This window comes from Zootoca vivipara, chromosome 4 (genome assembly GCF_963506605.1).
Source record: "Zootoca vivipara chromosome 4, rZooViv1.1, whole genome shotgun sequence".
Lineage (NCBI taxonomy): Eukaryota > Metazoa > Chordata > Lepidosauria > Squamata > Lacertidae > Zootoca > Zootoca vivipara.
This window is the reverse complement of record NC_083279.1, coordinates 25812952-25835256: the sequence shown is the minus strand read 5'-3', so window position 1 is coordinate 25835256 and position 22305 is coordinate 25812952. Positions and strand designations below refer to the sequence as shown.

Sequence of the window (22305 nt, the reverse complement as noted above, 5' to 3'; positions counted from 1 at the left end):
TTGGCACCCTGTTTTTGAGGGGGAGGAAAGGACCATGAGCATTAAATTATTGGAAGCCCAAATTACAAGATACTGTATTTAGACACAGTTTTCCACAATACTTAGGTTTTCAGATTAAGAGCTTCTTTAGCAGCCGTTGACTGATCTCCAGTGTTAAGTCACATTTGGAAAAGACACATTGAAATTAATGAGCTGAACTCTACTCCTAAGTATGACAGACACTCATTGTATTTCTGTGTTTCATTTTTGCTTTGTACTCCTATTATTTCAGGAACTCAGCCTGACCAAAATTTCATTGGGTAACATAAATTTCATTGGGTAAAATTATCTGAATTTGCTCGTTGAGGTTGAAACATGGCAGTAGACAGGGATATAAAAATATTGTTGCTATTTTGCTTTGTTTACTTCCGGGAGGACACAGATATTTTGGGAGGAATTCAGCAAAGTGCTAAGCAGATCCTGGTGGAACGACCTGCCCTCTCATTAGTTATATCCCACACCATATTATTATCTCCAGCACCATAGCATTTAAAATTTAACTCTTTTTAAAACATCCTGGTATGTTATTGACTTGCAGGAGAGTTCATTATTGGTCGTGTTATTAAAGCTATGAACAACAGCTGGCATCCAGAATGTTTCTGCTGTGATATCTGCCAACAGGTATTGGCAGACATTGGATTTGTGAAGAATGCTGGCAGGTATTGTTCAACTTCTTTTGTCTTGACTCTTGACACTGAGCATTGTCAATTGATGGCAAGGTCATAATGATTTCAGGATTTTGTCCTATCAAAAATAACGCAGCAGCTTTTTAAATGGTGGCCGGCTTTTTGGCATTTTGGAAGTATAGCATTAAACATACTTTCAAAACTATAACCAAGACAGCAGTTGCAAACGGGGTTTCATGGAATCATGGATGTTGTAGTTGCATTCAACTTTGTGGAGATGAAACATGCTAGACCCCCACCCCACCCCCACTGGCCCTACCACCTTTCGTTGAGGGTGTGGCTGTCAATGAGTGACATTTGTATCCTGGAAGTATAGGGCTGGAACCAAAGAACGATGCATGGAAGATAATTGCCACAGTTGCTCTGCAAATTTCTGCAGTGCTATATAAGTAAGTCCCATGCTTCTGTGTGTGCAAAAGGTTGTGCAGCCAGAACATCGTCCTTGGATTTAGTTTTGCTTTTCTTAAGCAACAGTTTTGTGTGAGATATGAAACAGCTCTTGGGTAAGAAGATGCCTTCTGCATGTGGAAGAGCAGAACCCAGCTCCTATGCTCCCTCCATTCTAAAGGTTCTACAACCAGAAGCACTATGCTCACATTACAGCCATACCTCGGTTTAAGTACGCTTCGGTTTGAGTACTTTCAGTTTTAGTACTCCGCGGACCCGTCTGGAATGGATTAATCCACTTCCCATTACTTTCAATGGGAAAGTTCGCTTCAGGTTAAGTACGCTTCAGGTTAAGTACAGACTTCTGGAACCAATTGTGTACTTAAACCAAGGTACCACTGTATATCTAAGAGCTACAATATACTTTTAATATATTTAATCTGATCATGATATTAGAAGATCATAACTCGCTGCAGGCTATAAGCCTAACTGACCTTCAGCTCTATAATGGCATTCTGAGACAGTTTTCATAGGCTATAATACCGGGTCAGAGCCTATATCATTGTTCTGCACCAAAATAGTTTTAGAGCAGTTTTTTTTATTGGCAAAATTTATACTTGCACATTAGATTTGAGAAATTTAGGGGCAGAGAATGACTTTCTGCTGGAAGACCAGTAAAATAACTGTTTTATGGTAAGGTTTGTGGTTTTCTTTTCTTTCTTTCTTTTTGTTATGGATTATTACTTGTTTCTTTTCTAAAAAGCTGAAGCAAAAGCCCTTGTTACATTTTTGTGGGTTAAAAACAAAACAAAACCCAGTTCTAGGAAGATGGTTTCTTTTCATTGCTGTTTCTCCTTTGATCTCTCTTAGACACCTTTGCCGTCCTTGCCACAATCGTGAGAAAGCCAGGGGCATGGGCAAATACATTTGCCAAAAGTGCCATGCTATCATCGAAGAACAACCCCTCATCTTCAAAAATGACCCTTACCACCCTGATCACTTCAACTGTGCCAATTGCGGGTAACAGGAACTTGGTCTTTTTGTTTTTTAAATCTTTACAATGGAAACTTTAGTATCAGAGTGTTTGATAATTAAGCGTGAATGCAAATACACAATCCTACCACACATTTACCAGTGAATAAGATATTTATAAACCTCTTGCAGCCTGGTCCCAAATAATTTCCATTGTGTTCAGTTGGAGTGAGTGTGTGTAGGACCCATTCTGCACATACTTTCACAGAAGTAAGTCCCCAGGTCATATGTATACATATGACCACTTTACTTTCCTCAGCAAGGCCTTTTTAGCTGGGAAGAACTTGGTCTAGCTGAGGCTCTGTCTACAGTAGTATAAACTATTCAGGTTTCTACACTCAACTTGTAAAATAGCCTATTGAGATGAGAGGAATTTGGCTGAGGCACGGCACAGTTTATAGGCCCTGCTTCTTTAATTCTCTAAGCAGGTTGTTACTTTTACTTTTGAGAAGGGTTGTATTAATTTTGCCCCAGATGTATTTTACCTCAGCAGGAGTTCCGTGATATCACTTTGAACAGCCTGCCTTCTGTTGAGTGGACCATCTACAGATTTTCACTGGTGCTCCTACAGACCAAAAGCATTATTGGCTATTCTCATTTTGTGCAACACGAATCCCCACTTGAAATGGATGCCATGGGGCTTAAATCTGAAAAAAATGGTTTGTTTTCCCAAGGATCATTTCATATGACACCTTTCATGCCGTTGTATTTGGTTTTCAGCTGCTGGCCCAACAGTTCCCAAATATTTTGCTGCGGGTATTCATTCCAGTTTGTAACCAAATATATAATAATAATAATAAAATCATGTTTTCTTTTGCCACTGTATCCACCAGTTGAAATGCATGCCTGTGTTTTCCTTTGCTGTGTCTTCACATTTCTTTTGGTACCTCATGAACAGAAAGGAACTAACTGCTGACGCCCGAGAACTGAAGGGGGAACTGTACTGCTTGCCTTGCCATGACAAAATGGGCGTCCCCATCTGTGGAGCATGCAGGAGGCCAATTGAAGGACGAGTGGTGAATGCAATGGGCAAACAGTGGCATGTGGAGGTGAGCCTTGCGTGTTGCTTGCTACTGTAAGGATGGGTGCAACAACCTAGATAATAATAGGTCAGAGAAAGGAGTCCTCAAAATAGGGAATTCTGTGTAACTTCATAGGTTGCGGTAAAGGGACCCCTGACGGTTAAGTCCAGTCGTGGATGACTCTGGGGTTGCGGCGCTCATCTCGCGTTACTGGCCGAGGGAGCTGGTGTACAGCTTCCAGGTCATGTGGCCAGCATGACTAAGCTGCTTCTGGCAAACCAGAGCAGCACACAAAAACGCCGTTTACCTTCCCGCCGGAGCGGTACCTATTTATCTACTTGCACTTTGATGTGCTTTCAAACAAAAGAGGACCAAAAAAAAGGGAAGTACAAAGGAAAACACCAGAATAATAACTCTTGTCTAATCATTTTAATAGCAATACTTAAGGTTTTGTCCAGAGTTCTGCTTTGTGCAATGGGATTCTCCTTCCTTTCATTTCCTCACATGCCCTCAGAATTAGCTCCAGCTTTCTGGAGCAAACACTTAACTTGCTCCAGTACAGTGAGTTAAGAAGCAAAAATTACGTAAATTATTTGCTCAAGATCACATAGGGATTAATGCAGATGAATTATCACTACATAAAACTGAAGGTAACCCATACTTCTTCCCACCCCGCCCCCCCCTTGCAGCATTTTGTTTGTGCGAAGTGTGAGAAGCCATTCCTAGGCCACCGTCACTACGAGAGGAAGGGGCTGGCGTATTGTGAGACCCACTACAACCAGGTATGGCTGCGTCTTGGATTTTGTACATTCAGCCAGAGACTTTTAGTATGTTAACTCTGAAACTTCGCTCTGTCCACATTTTTTGTCTCGTAGCAAGTGCTGGTATGTGTCAAACCATGTAGATTTGACATTCAATGGATATGCAGCATTTAATGAGGTCAAAAAAAAAAAAGAACAACAATTTGCTTGTAAAGCTTCTAATTCAATGATGGCCTACCTTTAATAGGCAAACTTTTAGATTGGAATATCTGCCTTTTTTATTGGTTCTTCACCTCAAAAACACATTTGGAGAACTGGTTTAAATTTGAAGCTGGAAAACTATATTGCACATTTGCAATATTTTGCAGTGTAGCAATCCAATCTATGAATTCAAATGCATTTGTGTCTGTGTGTGTTTTCATTTCAGCTTTCGTTACACATAGAAATTATTATTTTTCCTGTTAATTACTGAATTAGAAGAATCATATAAAATATGGTCTAAAATATTCAGAATATAGTCATTTCTTTATTTTAGCCTGTTTAAAACTTTTCCATCTGAGGTTTGTGTGTGTGTGTTTATCGTGTTCATAGGTCCTATTGATCCTTTCACATTTCCAATGATCTCTAATAAATTATTACTGAGTTTAAGTTTAAAGACTCCTTTCCCCTATTAATAGCTTTTTGTGTGTGCGCTTGTTTTTAACAGCTGCCATCATACAGATGTGGACCACTGCACGAAAACCTATTGTGAAATCCTAGACCATGCAGTGTGCTCACTTTAAACTGGGCAGTGTTTAAGAGTGCACCCCCAAGTGGTCACTTGGGGTTATAGCTCAGACCACACACTTAAGCTGCCAGGTCCAACCTTTGGCGTCTCCAGATCAGGCTCAGAAAGACATTTGTCTTGTTGGAGAGCCAATGGCAGTCAGTATAGTAGACAGCACTGAGCTAGAGGTCTTACTTGGTGTAAAACAGCTGCTTGTATTCCTAGCTCAGTTGGCAGAGCAGGAGACTCTTAATCTCAGGGTCATGGGTTCAGGCCCCATAGAATCATAGAGTTGGAGGAGACCACAAGGGCCATCCAGTCCAACCCCCTGCCAAGCAGGAAACACCATCAAAGCATTCTTGACATATCCCTGTCAAGCCCCCGCTTAAAGACCTCCAAAGAAGGAGACTCCACCACACTCCTTGGTAGCAAATTCCACTGCCGAACAGCTCTTACTGTCAGGAAGTTCATCCTAATGTTTAGGTGGAATCTTCTTTCTTTTGTAGTTTGAATCCATTGCTCCGTGTCCGCTTCTCTAGAGCAGCAGAAAACAATCTTTCTCCCTCCTCCATATGGCATCCTTTCATATATTTGAACATGGCTATCATATCACCCCTGACCATCACCCATGATGGTTAAAAGATCATGCATTGCAGGGGGTTTGACCAGATGACCCTCGTGGTCCCGTCCAACTCTACAGTTCTCTTTCTATATCTGAATGTGTTGGCTCCAGTTCCTGGCCCCCTTCTTCCCTAGCTCCCCTGGGGGTTGAAGGATCCTGCTGAATGGGGCGGGCTATGACACAAGGGCCCAAGAGGAGCCCTGAATATTTGGTAGAGGGGGAAATGGGGATTTCACCTTAGCCTTCTGCACCACAGCCCACTTCACTCATCAGGGTCCCTCAAGGGAGCATTGGGGGGGCAGGCTGCAGGGGGGGGGGCAGCTTCCACAAACACCATTAAATACATATTTCTCTCAATCCAAACTAGTGTGTGTAGCTTCCTTTTTAAAAAATCAATTCATAATTACTTAAGAGATTTTTTCCTACTTAATCTGTTGTGCTAATGAGAAAGCATATGTTTTTAATATGTCCCAACTGCTGATTTTCATTTTCCAAAGTTTTATGAATACTTGCATGACTATGCAATATTTTCCCATTTCCACAGCTCTTTGGTGATGTTTGCTTCCACTGTAATCGTGTGATTGAAGGAGATGGTGAGTCTCTGTGCTGATGTGCTTGTGTCTTCATTTCAGCGTTGTTGCTTTTTTAAAAAAAAAAAAAAAAACCCACTTAATACAAGTGATTTAAGAAAGGAGACGCACACTGCAGGATAACAGTTGAAGTTCAGTTCAAAATAAAATACTCAAAATGCACATAAAATACACATGATGCTAAGCATGAGCCTGAAATATTATTTCACGAAACTGTTTAGGCATTGATAGTGGGTTTCCAAGTCAGCTTATAGTCAAAAAACAGCAATCACAAAATATAGTGAGGCAAATGAAAGTGGGCTTGATTTGAAAGTTCTCAGATTCATTCATTCATTCATTCATTCATTAAATTTCTCATACTGCCCTTCATCCAAAGCTCATGGGTGGTTTACAGTTTAGCAACACAAAAATACATACCATAATAACAAATAAAAACACAATTTGTGGTTTAGACCACAGAGCCACCCGTGTCCCTATTGTGTAAATAATACGCAGTTTCAAACAACGCAATAGTGATTTCAAAGACTTTGTGTAACTCTCTTAAACATTGCTGTGGAATATATATATATAGGGACGCGGGTGGCTTTGACCACTGAGCCTCATGGGCTTGCTGATCGGAAGGTCAGCGGTTTGAATCTGCGTGATGGAGTGAGCTCCCATTGCTCTGTCCCAGCTCCTGCCAACCTAGCAGTTCAAAAGCATGCCAGTGAGTGCAAGTAGATAAATAAGTACCACTGCGGCGGGAAGGTAAACGCCATTTCCGTGCACTCTGGTTTCCATCACAGTGTCCCCTTGTGCCAGAAGCAGTTTAGTCATGCTGGCCACATGACCCGGAAAGCTGTCCACATGACCCGGAAAGCTGTCTGTGGACAAACACCGGCTCCCTTGGCCTGAAAGTGAGATGAGAGCCGCAACCCCATAGTCACCTTTAACTGGACTTAAACATCCAGGGGTCCTTTACCTTTTTTACCTTACCTGCCATGGAATTCCGATGATAAATATCTACTCTGCCACTGGTAAACAGATGGCTAATCCTGTCATTTCTCCCCTTTCTCAGTTGTGTCGGCATTGAACAAGGCATGGTGCGTGAACTGCTTCGCGTGCTCTACTTGCAACACTAAGCTAACACTCAAGTAAGTTTATCAGATGTTCATGATAATACATGAAGCGGTGATGTGGCCATGTTTGTACATGTCAAACCATGGTTTGTTTAGCCGCAGCGTGGCTTGTATCTGCAGGTTCACACGCCCTGGATAACCATGGTTTGTTTGGTGCCGGCGATGTTGCTGAACTCCCATCATCCCCGAACATTGGCTATGTTAGCTGGGCCTGATGGGAATTGGAGCACAGGGTTCCTTCATTGTAGCACACATGCAGTATGCTTTTTGTCTTTTGTGAGTTGCCATTAACGATGCAGCCCTTGCCAAGTGTCAGAGACATCTTTTCCTATTAGTATATTTACTACTTTAACTCCCTCTCTGTTTCCTGCTGAATTCTCCTTGATTTTGCTTCACCTGGATCTTGATTCTATCCTGTTCTCTCCTCCATTCCTTCTTTCCCCACCCGTGAAGGGACAAGTTTGTTGAAATCGATCTCAAACCTGTCTGCAAACACTGTTACGAGAAAATGCCGGAAGAATTTAAGAGGAGGCTCGCCAAACGGGAGCGAGAAGCAAAGGATAAAGACAAACAGAAAAAGAAAAAGCCTGTCTGCCTGTAAACATGCTTTCTTCCTACCTCCCAGCAACTGCGCTCCTTCCTTTCTTCCTTTCGGTCAGTTTTAGGGAGTTCTCTTCTTTTTAGCTTTTAGGGGCAAGAATCCTTTTGCTGCTCCTTCCCTCCTGGGCAGTTTTCCAAGGGGAGCATATCAGTGGTGGGTGGCCCAGGAGACAAAAGTAGGTGGGATATGAATGCATACTTTACTTTTTATACAGCAGGCGTGGCCCTCCAATGAGCACCACACAAAAAGGGCAACTTCATTCTGAGTAACTGGACTAATTTACATGCAAGTCCTTTGTCCCCAAAACACACGTGGAGCTCTCTAGGTGACATACTCTTCTAGCGCTGATGTTTGTTTTGTATTTGTGTCTGTTAGAACATAGCTATTGAGGTTGAGGTGAGAGGCAACGTGAACATATCTATCCCAAGGCATTTGAAAATATTTATCCCAGGAATTCCCTGGGAACAAAGATAGTGGGTGGTAGTCAACAAAGTTTTACTTATAGTAGACCTCTGGAAAGTAATGGACCTAACTCAGTCATATTCCTTAATTCCAGTGAGCCTGCCCTGCGTAAAATTTAGTTGAAATACCACCCTGTGCACCCACAAAGCAAAGCTTTGCCACCCCTCTCATAGGATACTGTTAGACCGGGGAGATTCTTGTAGAAGCACCTCCACACCAAGACTGGGAAAGAGCCGCCATTGTGACCGGCTCTGGACCTGATAAGAAATAATGGCAATCTTTGGATTCAAGATTTCCCCAACATAATTTTAAATGGATTCATAATAATGATTTTATTTTATTATTATTTTTAAAACAACACAGTTCATCCTTACGAGTGACTTCAGGTGTGCATTTTGGGGCTCAGAGCCATAGCCTTTACAAGCAACATAACATGTCTGATTTTTTTAAATAAATAAAAAATCACTTTTTAAAGACACCATCTGTGTGAATGCTGCAGAACACTATTCTGTGCTGCACATCATATAATGATAAGTGAGGTGGCGATCACTCTTTTGCCTGCACTTCTTTATGGTGGGAGAGCATGATGCCTAGAAACATAAACTAATAAATGTGTATGTGTAAAACCGCCCTAAGACCACCCACTTTCCCCTCAGATGTGGGGATTTAAATTATGAATCCTTAGAGGACTAGTACAAATCCTTGTCTTTATAAAATTGTAAAAAAAAAAGAGAAGAAGTAAAAATAGTGTAACCTACACTCAGTTTGGGGTGGTGGTGGTAATTTATATATAAAATTAGTTTCCAGCGAAACCTATGAAAAGGTTATTATTTGCATTAAGACTTTGTTCTTTCCCCACCACTCTTTTTTTGTGTGCTCATTTTAGAAACAAGTTTGTGGAATTTGATATGAAGCCTGTCTGCAAGAAGTGCTATGAGAAGTTTCCACTGGAGCTCAAGAAGCGACTGAAGAAATTGGCTGAGACGTTGGGAAGAAAGTGAGGTCCTCCTCTCCAGATCTCATCTTGCTGTGCAAAGTTTAGGAAGTGATATTACAGACTTATTTTTGTTGAGTCTATGAAACCTAAGTGCAAAAAAGAGAGAGTATTCCTCTGCATGACTAGCTTCATATTAAAATGTTTGCCTCGCTACCTTGACAGTATACCTCTAAAAAACTCTTTACATGTTATGTAACCTCATATCCAACCATTTAAAAAAATCTGTATTTTACACGTATATAAATTTGTAGATATATACATTGTATATTTGCTTAGTAAGGGGCAACTGAAAAAGACCCAAATTGGTGCTGAATAGCCTAATTTAACATATCTAGCAGATCCCCTCACCAAGTAGACCAAACCTCATTTTACACTAAACTCTGGCATTGTTTGTTCTGCCATGCAAGCGAAGCACATGGTCTGTTCAAGCAAATACCCTGAGGCTGCAATTCTATACAGACTTACCCAGGAGTATGTACCATTAAATTCTGTGGGACTTCTTAGTAGACATATGTAGGATTGATTGCACAGCCAAACCCCAACAAAGGTGTTTGGCTGGATCGTGGCAGTAGAATTGAATTGCTTCCGACACATAGACATTCTTGGTCTTGAGCTCAATGTCTTCTACCAGTGTTCTTGTGGCATAAGTGAGGGATTAGAGGATTCTAGCTGCTAAAGTACCTTTTCCTTTGCTGTGAGCCCTGATACAGTATACAGTGGTGCCTTGACTTACAAATTTAATCCGTTCCGAAGGCACCTTCGTAGGTCGAAAAATTCCTAAGTCGATTTCCCATAGGAATGCATTGGAAGTTGAAAAATTCGTAAGTTGAAGCAACCCCATCTAAAAATTTGTAAGCTGAAAAAACCCTATCTAAAACCGCCGCTTCCGTTCGGGTGTCGAGAAATTCGTAAGTGTGCGGCCATTTGCCCCATTCGTAAGTTGAAAAATTCGGTTGCCGAATCGTCCGTAAGTCGAGGTACCACTGTACGTTAAAAATTAGGAGTCCAATGCACACACTTCATGTTACTGAAGCAAGGAGTTATTGTTGCTTGAAGTCTGTTTGCAAACTATTGCTGTTGCCCTGAGGAAAACTTTAAAAAACGAAACGAACTAGCATTCTCAACATTAGAAGTCCATATTCTGCCAGGAAGCCTTGTTGATCATGCCTGCTAACTTACCAGAAAGAACTCTAAATGTCCAAGACTGCAGTCTTATATCCACTCATCTGGAAGCAAGCCCTAGTGAACTGAGTGGGTTTACTTTTGAGTAGACACATCTAGAATTGCATTGTAAATTACAGAGATTCCATTCTTCACAGCTCCTTGGATGCGAATCATAGCGAAGCCTATACAACAAATGCTTTGTTCAGAGATTAATAGTGTTTGTAATTAATTGGTGTGAGCAGAGTCTTGGCTGTCGTTCTCAAAGAACTACAGAAAGACAACTCTGGGATGCGTCGTTAGAAGACTGCGGCTCAGAGCTGGAAACGGCAGCATAATAGTTCTATATCATGAGAAATATGTCTACGCAGAGCTACTTGAATTTTGTGGATTCCTTCTATGTAACAGAGATATTCCTCTGTGCTTTTGTATTTCATTTCCTTGTCGTGCCTTATTCTGCCATACTTAAAGCAATATTAGTCAAAATATGTACCCTTTGTATACTGTTATTTTGTATTTTTATGCAGAAAATATATGCCCAGTATTTGAAAAGGTTAAGCATTTTTAAGATTTGGTTTTTTTCCCTAATGATGGAAGATGCTTGAGTTTTTCAAAAACACATTTTCCGACTCAGCTTGGTTATTTTTAAATAGTATCTGAAATAGAAATCTGAAAGCACCCTTGTTCCCACTGAATGCCTCTTGTGCCACTAGGTCAATAAAATACACTGTTAACGACTTGCAATTTCTAGCCTCTATGCCATGCTGTGCCTCCGGCACACCTCCCTGCATCCCATTGCCATGGTGCCCGTTAGCCCCAGCAGCATAGACAGCAGCAACTGCACACCTGCCAGAGCGCAGGTATCCTTATCAGCACTGGTTAGGAGGAGCAAAGCCTATATAAAGAAGAGGAAGGTTGAGTTCACAGCTCCTGAGGATTGCAGCCTTCTTAGGACAAAGGTTTGAGATCCCCCTAGGGCAGGCATAGGCAACCTTGGCTCTCCAGATGTTTTGGAACTGCAACTCCCATGATCCCTAGCTAACAGGGCCAGTGGTCAGGGATCATGGGAGTTGTAGTTCCAAAACATCTGGAGAGCCAAGGTTGCCTATGCCTGCCCTAGGGTGAAAAGAACTCAATCCGTGTGGAGAAGTCTGTGAGCAGTTTGGTACCACAGTCCCCAATTGATGGGCATTAGTGGTTTTTCCAAGGATACTGGAGCATGTCTGTTATTTTTCTGCTTTTTTGTTTGTAAGTTGATATTCTTCCCTCCTGGGCTAAGTAAACATTGGAAACTGTTCCATAGGCATGGGGTCTGAGACAACAATCCCACCCCTGTTTCCTGGGTAGGATTGCCCTGCCTGTTAGAAAAATCATATTTAGTAGAGGAAAGTACATTGTCAATAAACTAGGTCACACATGTTGTGGAGTTAACAGGTTTGGTGGAACCCTGGTTTTGACCCATTTACGAAAAACACACCTTTAAAAATAACTGTATCATATTCTCTTATCTCACACCCCATTTTTATTGGTAACAGATGTGACCAGTATCTTTTTGTCACCTTAAATGGACCCTAGAACTTCACCCTTCTATACATGCCCCCAACTCTTCCTGGAATAAGGAGAGAACTGACTTCCCTCAAATCTGCATTTGCCTTCCAGTAACATAGTCACATTTCTTATCAGCATACTTTCAAAAACAACCAAAGTATGTTACTGTTTCACTATCTGCTGTGTTGCCTGATTAGGACTGTTTTTGTCATCCTTATCGTCGGTCCAGCTGCCAAGGTCTCACACCGACTGCTCCGTTACTTCAGCGAAAGATGAAATCTGCTTGCACAAAGCTGGACCTTTTCATTGCTGTCATCTATTTGATTATATCACAGCTGTTCTAGTTTCTGAATTCAGTGGTTCCTTAGTCCCATTTTATTCATTCAAATATTTTTTAAAAACACTTCCATATAAAATACCACAAGGCAGCGCGCAACCTAAAAACAGTGTTACAGCAAAAACAATAGAAGAAGAAGAGTTTGGATTTGATATCCTGCTTTTTCACTACCCAAAGGAGTCTCAAAGCGGGTAACATTCTCCTTTCCCTTCCTCCCCCACAACAAACACTCTGTGAGGTGAGTGGGGCTGAGAGACTTCAGAGAAGTGTGACTAGCCCAAGGTCACCCAGCAGCTGCATGTGGAGGAGCGGAGATGAGAAACCGGTTCCCCAGATTACGAGTCTACTGCTCTTAACACTACACCACTGGCTGGCTAGAAATGTCAAACACATCAGTAAAAGCTGGTTGGCAAAGAATCTCGGGTTTGAAAGGGAATAGTAAGTTTTTTAAAGACATCTAAAAGCCAGCAGGGATGACTCATGATGAACCGCTATTGGCAAGCAGGGCCTGCCACACTAAAAGCTCAGTCCCTGGTAATGGCCAGCTGAACCTCGGGGGCATGTGGAAGCACTAAAGGGCCTCATCAGAAGGTATCAGTGATCGTGGCAGAGCATATGGAATAAGGCAGTCCATAAGTTACTTCGGCTCCAGATTTTTTTAGGGCTCTCTGAATTTACACAAGAACCATGAACCTGGCCAGGTAGCAAATTGGTAACCCATGTGGCTCTCCCAGTGGCAGAGTAACATGGTACTAAGAGCTTTCTCCTGTGAACAGTCTGGCTGCTGCATTACTCACTAGCTGCACCTTCTGGACCAGATGCAAGACAGTCATCGGGTCTTGAGGTTACCAGTGTGGTGAGACCCTCCTGGTCCAGGAATGTTGGCAGCTGGTTTACCAGCTGAAGCTGATAGAAGGCACTCCTAGCCACAGAGGTCACTTGGGCCTCTTGGCGACAAAAATGGATGAAGGAGTACCCCCAAGCTGTGAAGCTTTTCCTTCAGAGGGAGTGTGATCCTGTCGAGAACAGGCAACAGGCGCTGGAATCGCCCACGCACAAGGCCTCAATCTTTCTAGGATTCAAGGTCAGCTGGCTAGCTTGCACCTGGTCCAGCAGCCTAGGGCTTGCACAGTCACTACTGACTCAGATGTAGTAGAGCAGTCACCCCCAAACTTCAGCCCTCCAGATGTTTTGGACTACAGTTCCCATCATCCCTGACCACTGGTCCTGTAAGCTAGGGATCATGGGAGTTGTAGGCCAAAACATCTGGAGGGCCGCAGTTTGGGGGTGCCTGTAGTAGAGATACGGAAGAGAACTTCACAAACAACCTCATGACAGTGGAGCTTCTAATGAGGGGTGAGCCTCTCATGGAACTCCTAATGTGGGGTGAGCCTCTCTCATCGTCCATATGGAACAGGGTGTGTGGGATGGATTCCATATGTGTTGGAACCAGGATGCACAACAGATGTAAGAGAAGAGGTGTACAAGCCAGTGCCCATTCCTCACCTGAGGAAAGCTGTGCGGTGCCAGATTTACGTATAAGCTAAACAAGCTATAGCTTAGGGCCCCACTCTTGGGGGGGCCCAAAAAAATTAAAGAAAAAAAAACCTGGATGAACATTTCCAAAATGTATAAGATAAAAAATAAAATAAAACCTACGTACAGCAACAGTGTTTTGTGTCGTGTAGGTTCCTGTGCTGTAAGTAATGTGCCCCGTCTGCTAGCCTGCTCCCTAAAATATCACTGGTTTGCTCCTTTCTATATACAGTATAGGGTGCCTACATTCTGCATGGACTGGTTACACGGCAACATGTAGCATGCAGCTACATGCAGACTGCAGTGCAGCACAGTTGAATGTGGTCAAGCTGTTGTACCTGTTATCTAATATTAAAGAGTGCTTGTAGACTGATGATCAGGCAGCATAGACTAAGGGTATGAGCATCTATTCAACACAAAAAACAGGGACAATTGGTTGTTGACAAATGACAGCTGGACGTATAAAGGACCCCATTACCGTCAGTAGCTTAGGACATCATCAAACCTAAATCCGGCCCTGGCTGTGTGCACAGGGAGAGCTTATCTTGCTCCATGCATCTTAGAACCCTAGCACTGTAGAGCTGGAAGGGATCCGAGGGTCATCTAGCCCAACCCCCTGCAACACAGGAATCTCTGCTAAAGGTGGCCATCTAGGGTTGCCAGACTCAATAGAGGACAGGACTTCTGTGCCTTTAATTGCCCTGCTCTCTTTTGAGTCTGGAAACCTTAAAGAGAAACCAGCAGACCCTTTGTTTCCAGACTCAAAAGAGAGCAGGGCAATTAAAGCCACAGAAGTCCTGTCCTCTATTGAGTCTGGCAAGTGGCAACCCTATGGCCATCCAACCTCTGTCTTTAAAAAAAACCTCCAGTGAAGGAAAGTCCGCCACCTTTGAAGGCAGTTCGTTTTCACGAAGATTCCCACGCGCGCTGGTTGCCCGACCACAGCTGTGCTTATTGCCCTGCATTTCGACCCTCTCATCTATTAGTACCGGTAGCTCTCTGTCTATAGCGGCTCCGAGGTGCGATCACTCTCCCAAATTTACGTACAGTATCTCTAGGAAGCGAAGCTGGGTGTTAATTCCCCAGTGCGCAGCTCTAGGGTGACAGGACGTCACTTCCGATCTCTTCCCCCCCTCCCCCGCTATTTCGGTCGCGAGGAAGTCGACGCAATAGCGGCGGCGTTTCCCTCTGCGCAAGCCGGCGCGTCTGCTAGCACGTCATTCCTCCTCGAGCTGCGTCGCCTCCTCAGACCGGCGCAGGCTCTGCTCAGCTGGGCTCCGCGCTCTCGTTCTCCCTCTTCGAGCCAGGGGAAGGAGCCTGAGGGGCCCGTTCGCGGCGGGCCCTCCTTCGCCCGCCACCATGTTGAGGCGCAGCAGGGCGGAAGTGGACCGTTATGTCTCCTCGCTGCAGGCCTCGGCCTCTTCGCCCAGGGAGGTGAGGCGCCTTCGTTTCGTTTCCCTTCCCTTCCCCCCTCCCCACCGGTTTTGAGGGGAGTTCAGAGGCGGCCCGCCATTGGTTTCCCCGGCTGTTTGTTTTGAGACTCTCTTCCAATGACTGGACGTGAGCCGGCGTCGGTGAAGGAGGGGAGGGGGTTAGTTTGGATTGGCGGGACACGCGCCTCTCGGGGTTCGAGGGAGGGAGGGGGCTGGACGGTCGGGAGCGGAAACAGCGTCGCCGTCGCCCCTTCGGCTGCTTCTGCTCTGTGATCAGGGCAGCGCCTGCTCGCGGATTGGCCCTCCTGTTCCTTGGCTCCAGTGTAACAGACGAGCATGTGGGATTGTGCCATGGTGATTCTAAGAGGCTGTGCTGTGCTAGGGGATGCAGTTTCAGGAGTCGGGAGGGGGCTGGTGAAGGGGGGACCTCCTTCCAGCCAAAGGCCGCCTCGTTTCCTTCAAAGCAGCCTCCTGAGGGCTCCACGCTATGGTCTGGTGCGGCCAGATGCAAAAGTGGGCAGGGCATCTTCTGTCTTTTTATCATGGGCGTAGTCAAAAGGGGGTGGTTCAGCTGCCCCGCTCAAATCAAGTATGAATCGAAAGCGGAGACAATAATACCGTTCCCTGTTTGTTTGCTTGTTTGCTTTGTAACACAGAAAACCCCAATAAGAACTAATTTTTAAAAAATCATGTAAATCAATAAAAATACTTAACTGAGGCTCTGCTCCCCGCCCCCCGCCCCCGCAACAAAAAGCCTCCCCTTGTAACATAAATCCTGGCTACGCCCATGTTCTAACTTACACTGTTACATCCCTGACATGCAGAAGTCGGGAGTTTCTGTACCCTGCTATACTAACACACCCCATAGCCCTCCTTGGCGAGCAAGATGTAAGAGTACAGTTGAAGGGCCTATTCCTGCCAGGTGAAAGCACTCAAGTAGCTTGGGAGGGTGTGTGGCCTGGGACAGTCCTGAGTGCCTAGGAGCGTTTGGTGCCTGGGTCTTGGGTCCTCTACCCTCGTATTACTGCACAAATTCTGATGAAGAAAAGCCAGTTTCTAATGCAAATTCTAATGCTTTTTCTATTCATAAAAAGGCAGTAGCCATTTCCAGGCCTATGCTTGGTAATCTTAATGTATGGCGGCTTTTCCATCTGACTTTCCCCCCAACTAATATATTGTGAACTTTCCAATGTAAACCGACAGCTGTGGTTCATGGTCTGTCTGCAAACCAGTATCTTAGGGCTTGTATTTAATAACTTTTGTAATAACCATTAAAATTAAATGGCACCCAAACAAGCAAGTGAACCTATTAGCTTCTGACATGCTAAGTCTTAAAGTTCAATTTCTTGCTATTCAGACATATTCTGCAGGGTGTCTTTTTTCCTTTTTGGATAATTTCAGTCATGTTTAGCCCAGGCCCCAGACAAAGAAGCTCTGCCATGCAGATTATATTTAAAATGGTTCTTGAACACATGTGATCATTACCATCAGGTTTCCTCACTTAGGGTACAATCCTATACATAGTACCGGTATACAAGATTTCCTAGGAATAATACCCCCTGAACTCAGTGGAACCTCCTTCTGAGAAGACATATATAGGATTGCTCTCTTAACCCTGTAATCTTTTTACTGTGGCATCATATAGCACTCTTGCCAGCTGCCTCTGGGTGTAGTATAAACTTTATAAATGCTGGTTTAAAAATAGTTGGCATAAGGTTGCTCAACTTACCTTCTTAATTTTTTTTGCTTTAAAAATCCATTCCCAATTACAGTTGCCAGTGGTTATTGTCCTCCTTAAAAACAAGGTGTTTTTTTTCTTCAACATATTTCATGTGAAGTAGCATTTGGTAACTGAACACTTAACCATGTGTTTGTGTATTTTAAAAATATTTCCTGCAGTTTTCTAGGTGCTACATCATGGATAATTGGATATTCCTATACCAAACTGTATAGTGTTATATTCTCTCCCCCTCAAAAAACCCTAATGTTGCTTTAGTTAAGTTTCACTTCCCATTCTTGTTAGCAGTTGTGAGTTATGTCCTGGCAGGAATTGGAAGTTGTCCTTCCTAAATTCTAATTAAGTCAGTGCCTTTTCTTACTTGAGGTCTGTGGGATTATTATGGCAAAGAGCTTGAGGTAGACTAGTTTGTTTTTGTATTTTTTGATCTGTTGTCTCTCTGATAAAAGTATTTGTGCTTGAGATGGACATAAAATTAATTTAGGACAAGACACAGAAATAAAATTCTTTAATCAGGCAAATGGGGTATTCCCCTGACTGTACATACAAATGACAAGTTGCAGAAACTATTGCGCAGTTCTTCATATAGGTAGGCAATGCTATAGACAATTCAACTAAAGGCAATAAAAAAAGAATCCCTGACCTAACATGAAAGTTGCATATTGTTGTCTTGACTGTCTTAATGAAAGCGTAGTTTCTGAGTATAGGAAGCTGCCATACATTTTGCTGTCACTCCCTTCTCTGAAACACCAAATTGACAGTTGTTACTTGTCAGCTTTGAATAATTCAGATGGTGGTATCTATACATTAGATTTTATGCTTATACAAAAAAAGGCTGTTATTGGACCTTAGTATTGAGCATGCTGCAGGAAGAAAATACAGGGTGGCATTAGATGATCTCTTTTTCCTCCCCTGTGTACCCCCCCAAATCTCCAGATGATCCACTAATCCCTAGGGTAGATTTTGAGGGCCAGCAAGGAGCATAACCCTTGTTATATGAGTGGATACCCAGCATGGTTTTGACTCCAGGGTTCTGCTGCATTTGGCACAAGCATTAAGTTTTGCACTAAATTCAAATTGTAGGAGGGACTACATTTCTGCCCTGGGTTCTGGCAGTTTGCAGCTCTACTGGTCAGTGCTTCAAAGTTCACAACTTCTGCAAAGCGTAATGTTTCTCACTGGCCTTGACTGGTGAGGAAGGCAGTTTGAGGAACCCTCTTTGAACTCTTTGTGACCCCATGGCATGCTCTGGTCCATGGGGTCACGAAGAGTCGGACATGACTAAACGACTAAACAACAACTTTGAACTTATTTTTAAAGAAATACTTTAGCATCTAGCACAGCCCATTGCAGTTGTTAAACAGCAGGTAGAACCAGGTCTTCCACGATAGAGGCTTACAAGTACTTATTGTGATGAATTAAATGCTTACGGTAGAAAGAGACTTGGAAACAGCTGTTGCAATGCATCATCTCACTCTAGCATTGTAAATACTTAGGGGATACACACACACACACATACATACACACACACATATATACACACATATATATAAGTAAATGTCCAGTAGCACCATGGAGACCAACTAAGTTTGTTCTTGGTATAAGCTTTTGTGTGCATGCACACTTGTACATATCTGAAGAAGTGAGCATGCACACGAAAGCTTATACCAAGAACAAACTTAGTTGGTCTCTAAGGTGCTACTGGGCAATTTTAAAAATATATTTTGACTGTGTCAGACCAACACGGCTACCTACCTGAATCTAGAACTTAGGATAGAGTTATGCAGATAAAATTCTGGCTGTTCAATGATCAAACTGTAAGTGAATTACTATCAGCATTAACAAAAGTATTTTTCTCTCTAGAAATCCATGAAAGGGTTCTTTTTTGCTAAGCTGTATTATGAAACAAAGGAATATGAATTGGCTAAAAGGTAATACAAAATATTATTCTTTAAAAAGTATAATTATTCCAATGATTGATTTTACTCTGATTCAGAATAACTTGTGTTTGGTTAATTGTTTATGAGAGAGCTCTGCATGATGAGTGTTGATAGGTTTATACAAGCCATCCCCAACTTGCTGTTCTCCAGATGTTTTGGCTGCAGCTGATGAGGCTGAAGGTCAAAACATCCAGAAGGCACCAAGTTGGAGAACACTGGCTTCTACTAATCATATATAATTATTTTCAGGTTTTATATTGTTCCATGTAGAACTAGCGCTGGCAGTTGTTTCATACCAAGTACTGTGGTTTTTGCATTGTTAAATTAAATATGCCAAGCTTGGGGCTCCTAATTCTCATTTATAGAGGGACTATCAAATGCATTAACAACACCTACGTCTATTCTAGAGGGATATCATTAGTCATTGACTGCTGCTATGTTAACTTGCTATGCTGTTTTTTAAAGGTACATATCTACATATCTCAGTGTCCAAGAAAGAGATCCCAAGGCACACAAATTCTTGGGACAACTCTATGAAGCTGAAGAAAACATAGAGAAAGCTGTAGGCTGTTATAAGGTAAAAAATAAATGCTTCTACATTTTGCATACATTAATGTTGCTAGAGGCTGTTGTATATAAAATACTTACTTAAATATATTTTATTTTGCTAGAGCATATTTTGGAATGCTGCTTCCTTGGCTATAATTAAACAATAGAATTACTTTGGATACCAAATGTCAGTACCACAAAAACTTCTGTTGCCTCGAAAGAAGTGTGTTTTGAGCATGGGTAAAGCATGGTTGTAGAGCAGCCACCAAGACTGTCCTTTACAAGATGTACTAGTAATTCTATAGTATTCCATTGGGGGGGGGATTCCTAGGGTAACAATTGGCCATTCCCACCTCAGATTGCCACACAGAGAGTTGGCAAAATAATTTGAGTGATTCTGAAACACTTAACAGGTCATTTCAGTGGTATCAAAAGATAGTCCAATTGGGTCTGTCAAGTCAATATAGTGGGGAGAACTTCCTGTTGATTCCTGAAGCATGAAGTGTTGACCAGATGACTGTTGGGTATAATGCTGAGCTTCTCTTTGGTCTTGATCCACAACTCCCATCATCCCCAGCTAACAGGACCAGTGGTCAGGGATGATGGGAATTGTAGTCCGAAAACAGCTGGAGGACCAAGTTGGGCCATGCCTGGTTTAAATAGACCTTAGACTTTCATAAGCTTTCCTTTTTCTGGAAAGCACAGAACCAAACAGAAGAAATAGTTTTTTTCCACACACACACTTGGCATATCATCTGAGCTGGGCTGTCAAGCAGCAGGATGTTATAGCTATCAACTTCTCATATAAGTTTCAAGGAATTTTTAGCTCTTCCATCATCTGAGCTAGGATCTCAACCTGAATTTTTCATATCCCACCTTAGCACATAAGCTACTATGCCTTACTATGTGTTCTAAGCTTAATAAAGAGTCCACTTTAATATTGAAGTTTGGAGTAGGTGACAGGAATACTGCTCAGTTGGCCTTTTCCGATGGGTTCCCCTATTGCTTTCAGAACCAATGAAAGGAATTATGTGCTGTCTTCTAAGTGAAGGAGTAACAGTATGGAATTTAAGCCACATCTTGACTTGTCAGCTTGGGAAATGCTCAGACTGTGTTGTGGTACAGGGCAACTTGGCAAGGAAAAACAACACTTCTGTGAATCATGTTTCTGTTCTGTACAAATACTTAATTCTCGTGATATTTCATAAGCATAACATCATTCTCTTTCCCTTTCTTGGTTCTTTTGAATGCTGTGTTTCGGAAGTGGTGCACTAATCTACAGACATGTGGTAACAAAGTCACATCACTCCTCTACACCTGAGTATCATTGCAAATAAGGCAGTGAAGTGATCTTCTTAAACAGCTGTGTAGGCCTCTTTAACTTGGTTAATGTGTTCTGGTAGCCTATAGTGTACTGCAACATTTTGCGTCACAGAAAAACAGAATTAAACTGTATATACTTCCTCCTTTCAATTGTGGCTTTAGCGTTCAGTGGAGTTGAACCCAACACAGAAAGACCTTGTATTGAAGATTGCAGAGCTGCTGTGCAGTAATGATATTACTGATGGAAGAGCAAAATACTGGGTTGACAGAGCAGCCAAGCTTTTTCCTGGTAGCCCTTCAGTTTTTCGACTAAAGGTAACCTTCACCTCCCCAATCTTTACATGAAATTGGGAGTATGAAAAGTTTGGCAATAACTTAGTAGTTGTAACTTTGTTAATACCTGCTGTTTTCTGAGGTTTCTAACTAGTCTCAAAAAAAGTAGAAACCTGATAACATGTAACATTTCCTTTCATAGTTAACAAACTCCTGATTTTTTAAAAGCCCCCCCTCAAAGAAACTGCAATGTATTTCCAGATATGTAATGGATTCAGATGTTTATTGCTACATTGTCTCAAAACTAGCTTGCTTATGCAGTGCAGTTTTATATAAAGAAGCAATAAGAATGATGTTATTCCTTGAATGCTTGAAAGCCTTGTGTTAATGCCAACCCTTTTATCTTTGCCGTAGGAGAGTCTGGTGGATTGCAGGAGTGAGACTGGATGGAACCAGCTTCTTGATTTGATCCAGTCAGAATTGTGTGCCAGACCTGATGATGTTTATGTTAACATTCGATTAGTGAAGCTGTACTTATCAAACAAAAATCTTGCAGCTGCTGTGGCACATTGTCAGGAAGCAGAGAAAAAAATACCATTGCAGTCAAGCTTGGAATGGTGTTCGTGTGTTGTACATACACTTAAGGTTTGTTTATTTATATTTGTCTTGTAAAAATATTTCTTTTTGTAATTTCCTATAGTTAAACTTTCTTCATTAATTGGATCCAGTTGCATGACAGAACTTACTTTTGATCAGAGTCTGAGCAAGCGAATAACAATATAATAAGGAGGTCTACAACGGCCTACAATATGCTTTTACTGGGTTCATACCCCTCATGTGAAAGGAGTCTTCATGCCCCTAGAAAAGCCATTTCACATTTGACTAAGCATTTATAAGAAACATTGAGACTAAGTCAAAAGCTGTTCTTTCAAGTGCACAACCCCGTGAGGAGCCAGAGAACTAACTAGATTCTACCTATGGTAGGACTGCATGAACTCATGCAAGCACCTGTGGAACAGCCCTAAAAACTCTTCCTTCTGCTCATGATGTTGCCTTGCTAAAATACAGTGGGTCACCCCAGTGATCTACATGGACAACACATGGAGGTGTTCAGGGCCTTCTGCAGTGCATGAAGCAGACTGGCATATTTTTGTCTTGCCACTCATGCCACACTCTTTGGAGGGCATATGCAAAATGCTGAAAAGTCCTTCTCAGCTTTTTGCACACACCCTCAGCTCTTCCATTGCTACTTTTGGAGTCCACTGAGGTAATGATGCTCAGTTGGTGTCTTAAAAGATAGCTTAAACTATCACTGATAAAGGTGCTAAAAATAAAATCCTCCCAGTCTCCCCGGAATAAGATTTTTGCTTTATTTAATTTTGGG

General features: G+C 42.4%; 2 protein-coding genes across 10 annotated transcripts in view; both read left to right on the top strand.

Annotated features, from left to right (window-relative positions):
* Window positions 1-10979, top strand: part of LIMS1 (LIM zinc finger domain containing 1) — a 72211-nt gene extending 61232 nt beyond the window's left edge. For 4 of the 6 annotated variants that reach the window (XR_004692558.2, XR_004692559.2, XR_004692556.2 and 1 more), the window contains exons 4-11: window positions 578-698; window positions 1983-2132; window positions 3043-3193; window positions 3856-3948; window positions 5860-5908; window positions 6963-7038; window positions 7477-7677; window positions 8973-10979. Coding sequence is in view for 2 of the 6 variants with exons in the window: in XM_035114568.2 (XP_034970459.1) it covers window positions 578-698; window positions 1983-2132; window positions 3043-3193; window positions 3856-3948; window positions 5860-5908; window positions 6963-7038; window positions 8973-9087 (755 nt within the window). In the remaining 4 variants the exon portion in view is untranslated. The remainder of the gene's footprint in view (window positions 1-577; window positions 699-1982; window positions 2133-3042; window positions 3194-3855; window positions 3949-5859; window positions 5909-6962; window positions 7039-7476; window positions 7678-8972) is intronic. The other 2 variants (XM_035114568.2, XM_035114569.2) reach the window with 1 other exon arrangement.
* Window positions 10980-14797: 3818 nt separating this feature from the next.
* Window positions 14798-22305, top strand: part of RGPD4 (RANBP2 like and GRIP domain containing 4) — a 37847-nt gene continuing 30339 nt past the window's right edge. For all 4 annotated transcript variants that reach the window (XM_035114834.2, XM_035114833.2, XM_035114837.2 and 1 more), the window contains exons 1-5: window positions 14798-15099; window positions 18700-18767; window positions 19242-19353; window positions 20811-20963; window positions 21336-21566. In XM_035114834.2, the coding sequence (XP_034970725.2) occupies window positions 15025-15099; window positions 18700-18767; window positions 19242-19353; window positions 20811-20963; window positions 21336-21566 (639 nt within the window). In that variant the 5' untranslated portion in view covers window positions 14798-15024. The remainder of the gene's footprint in view (window positions 15100-18699; window positions 18768-19241; window positions 19354-20810; window positions 20964-21335; window positions 21567-22305) is intronic.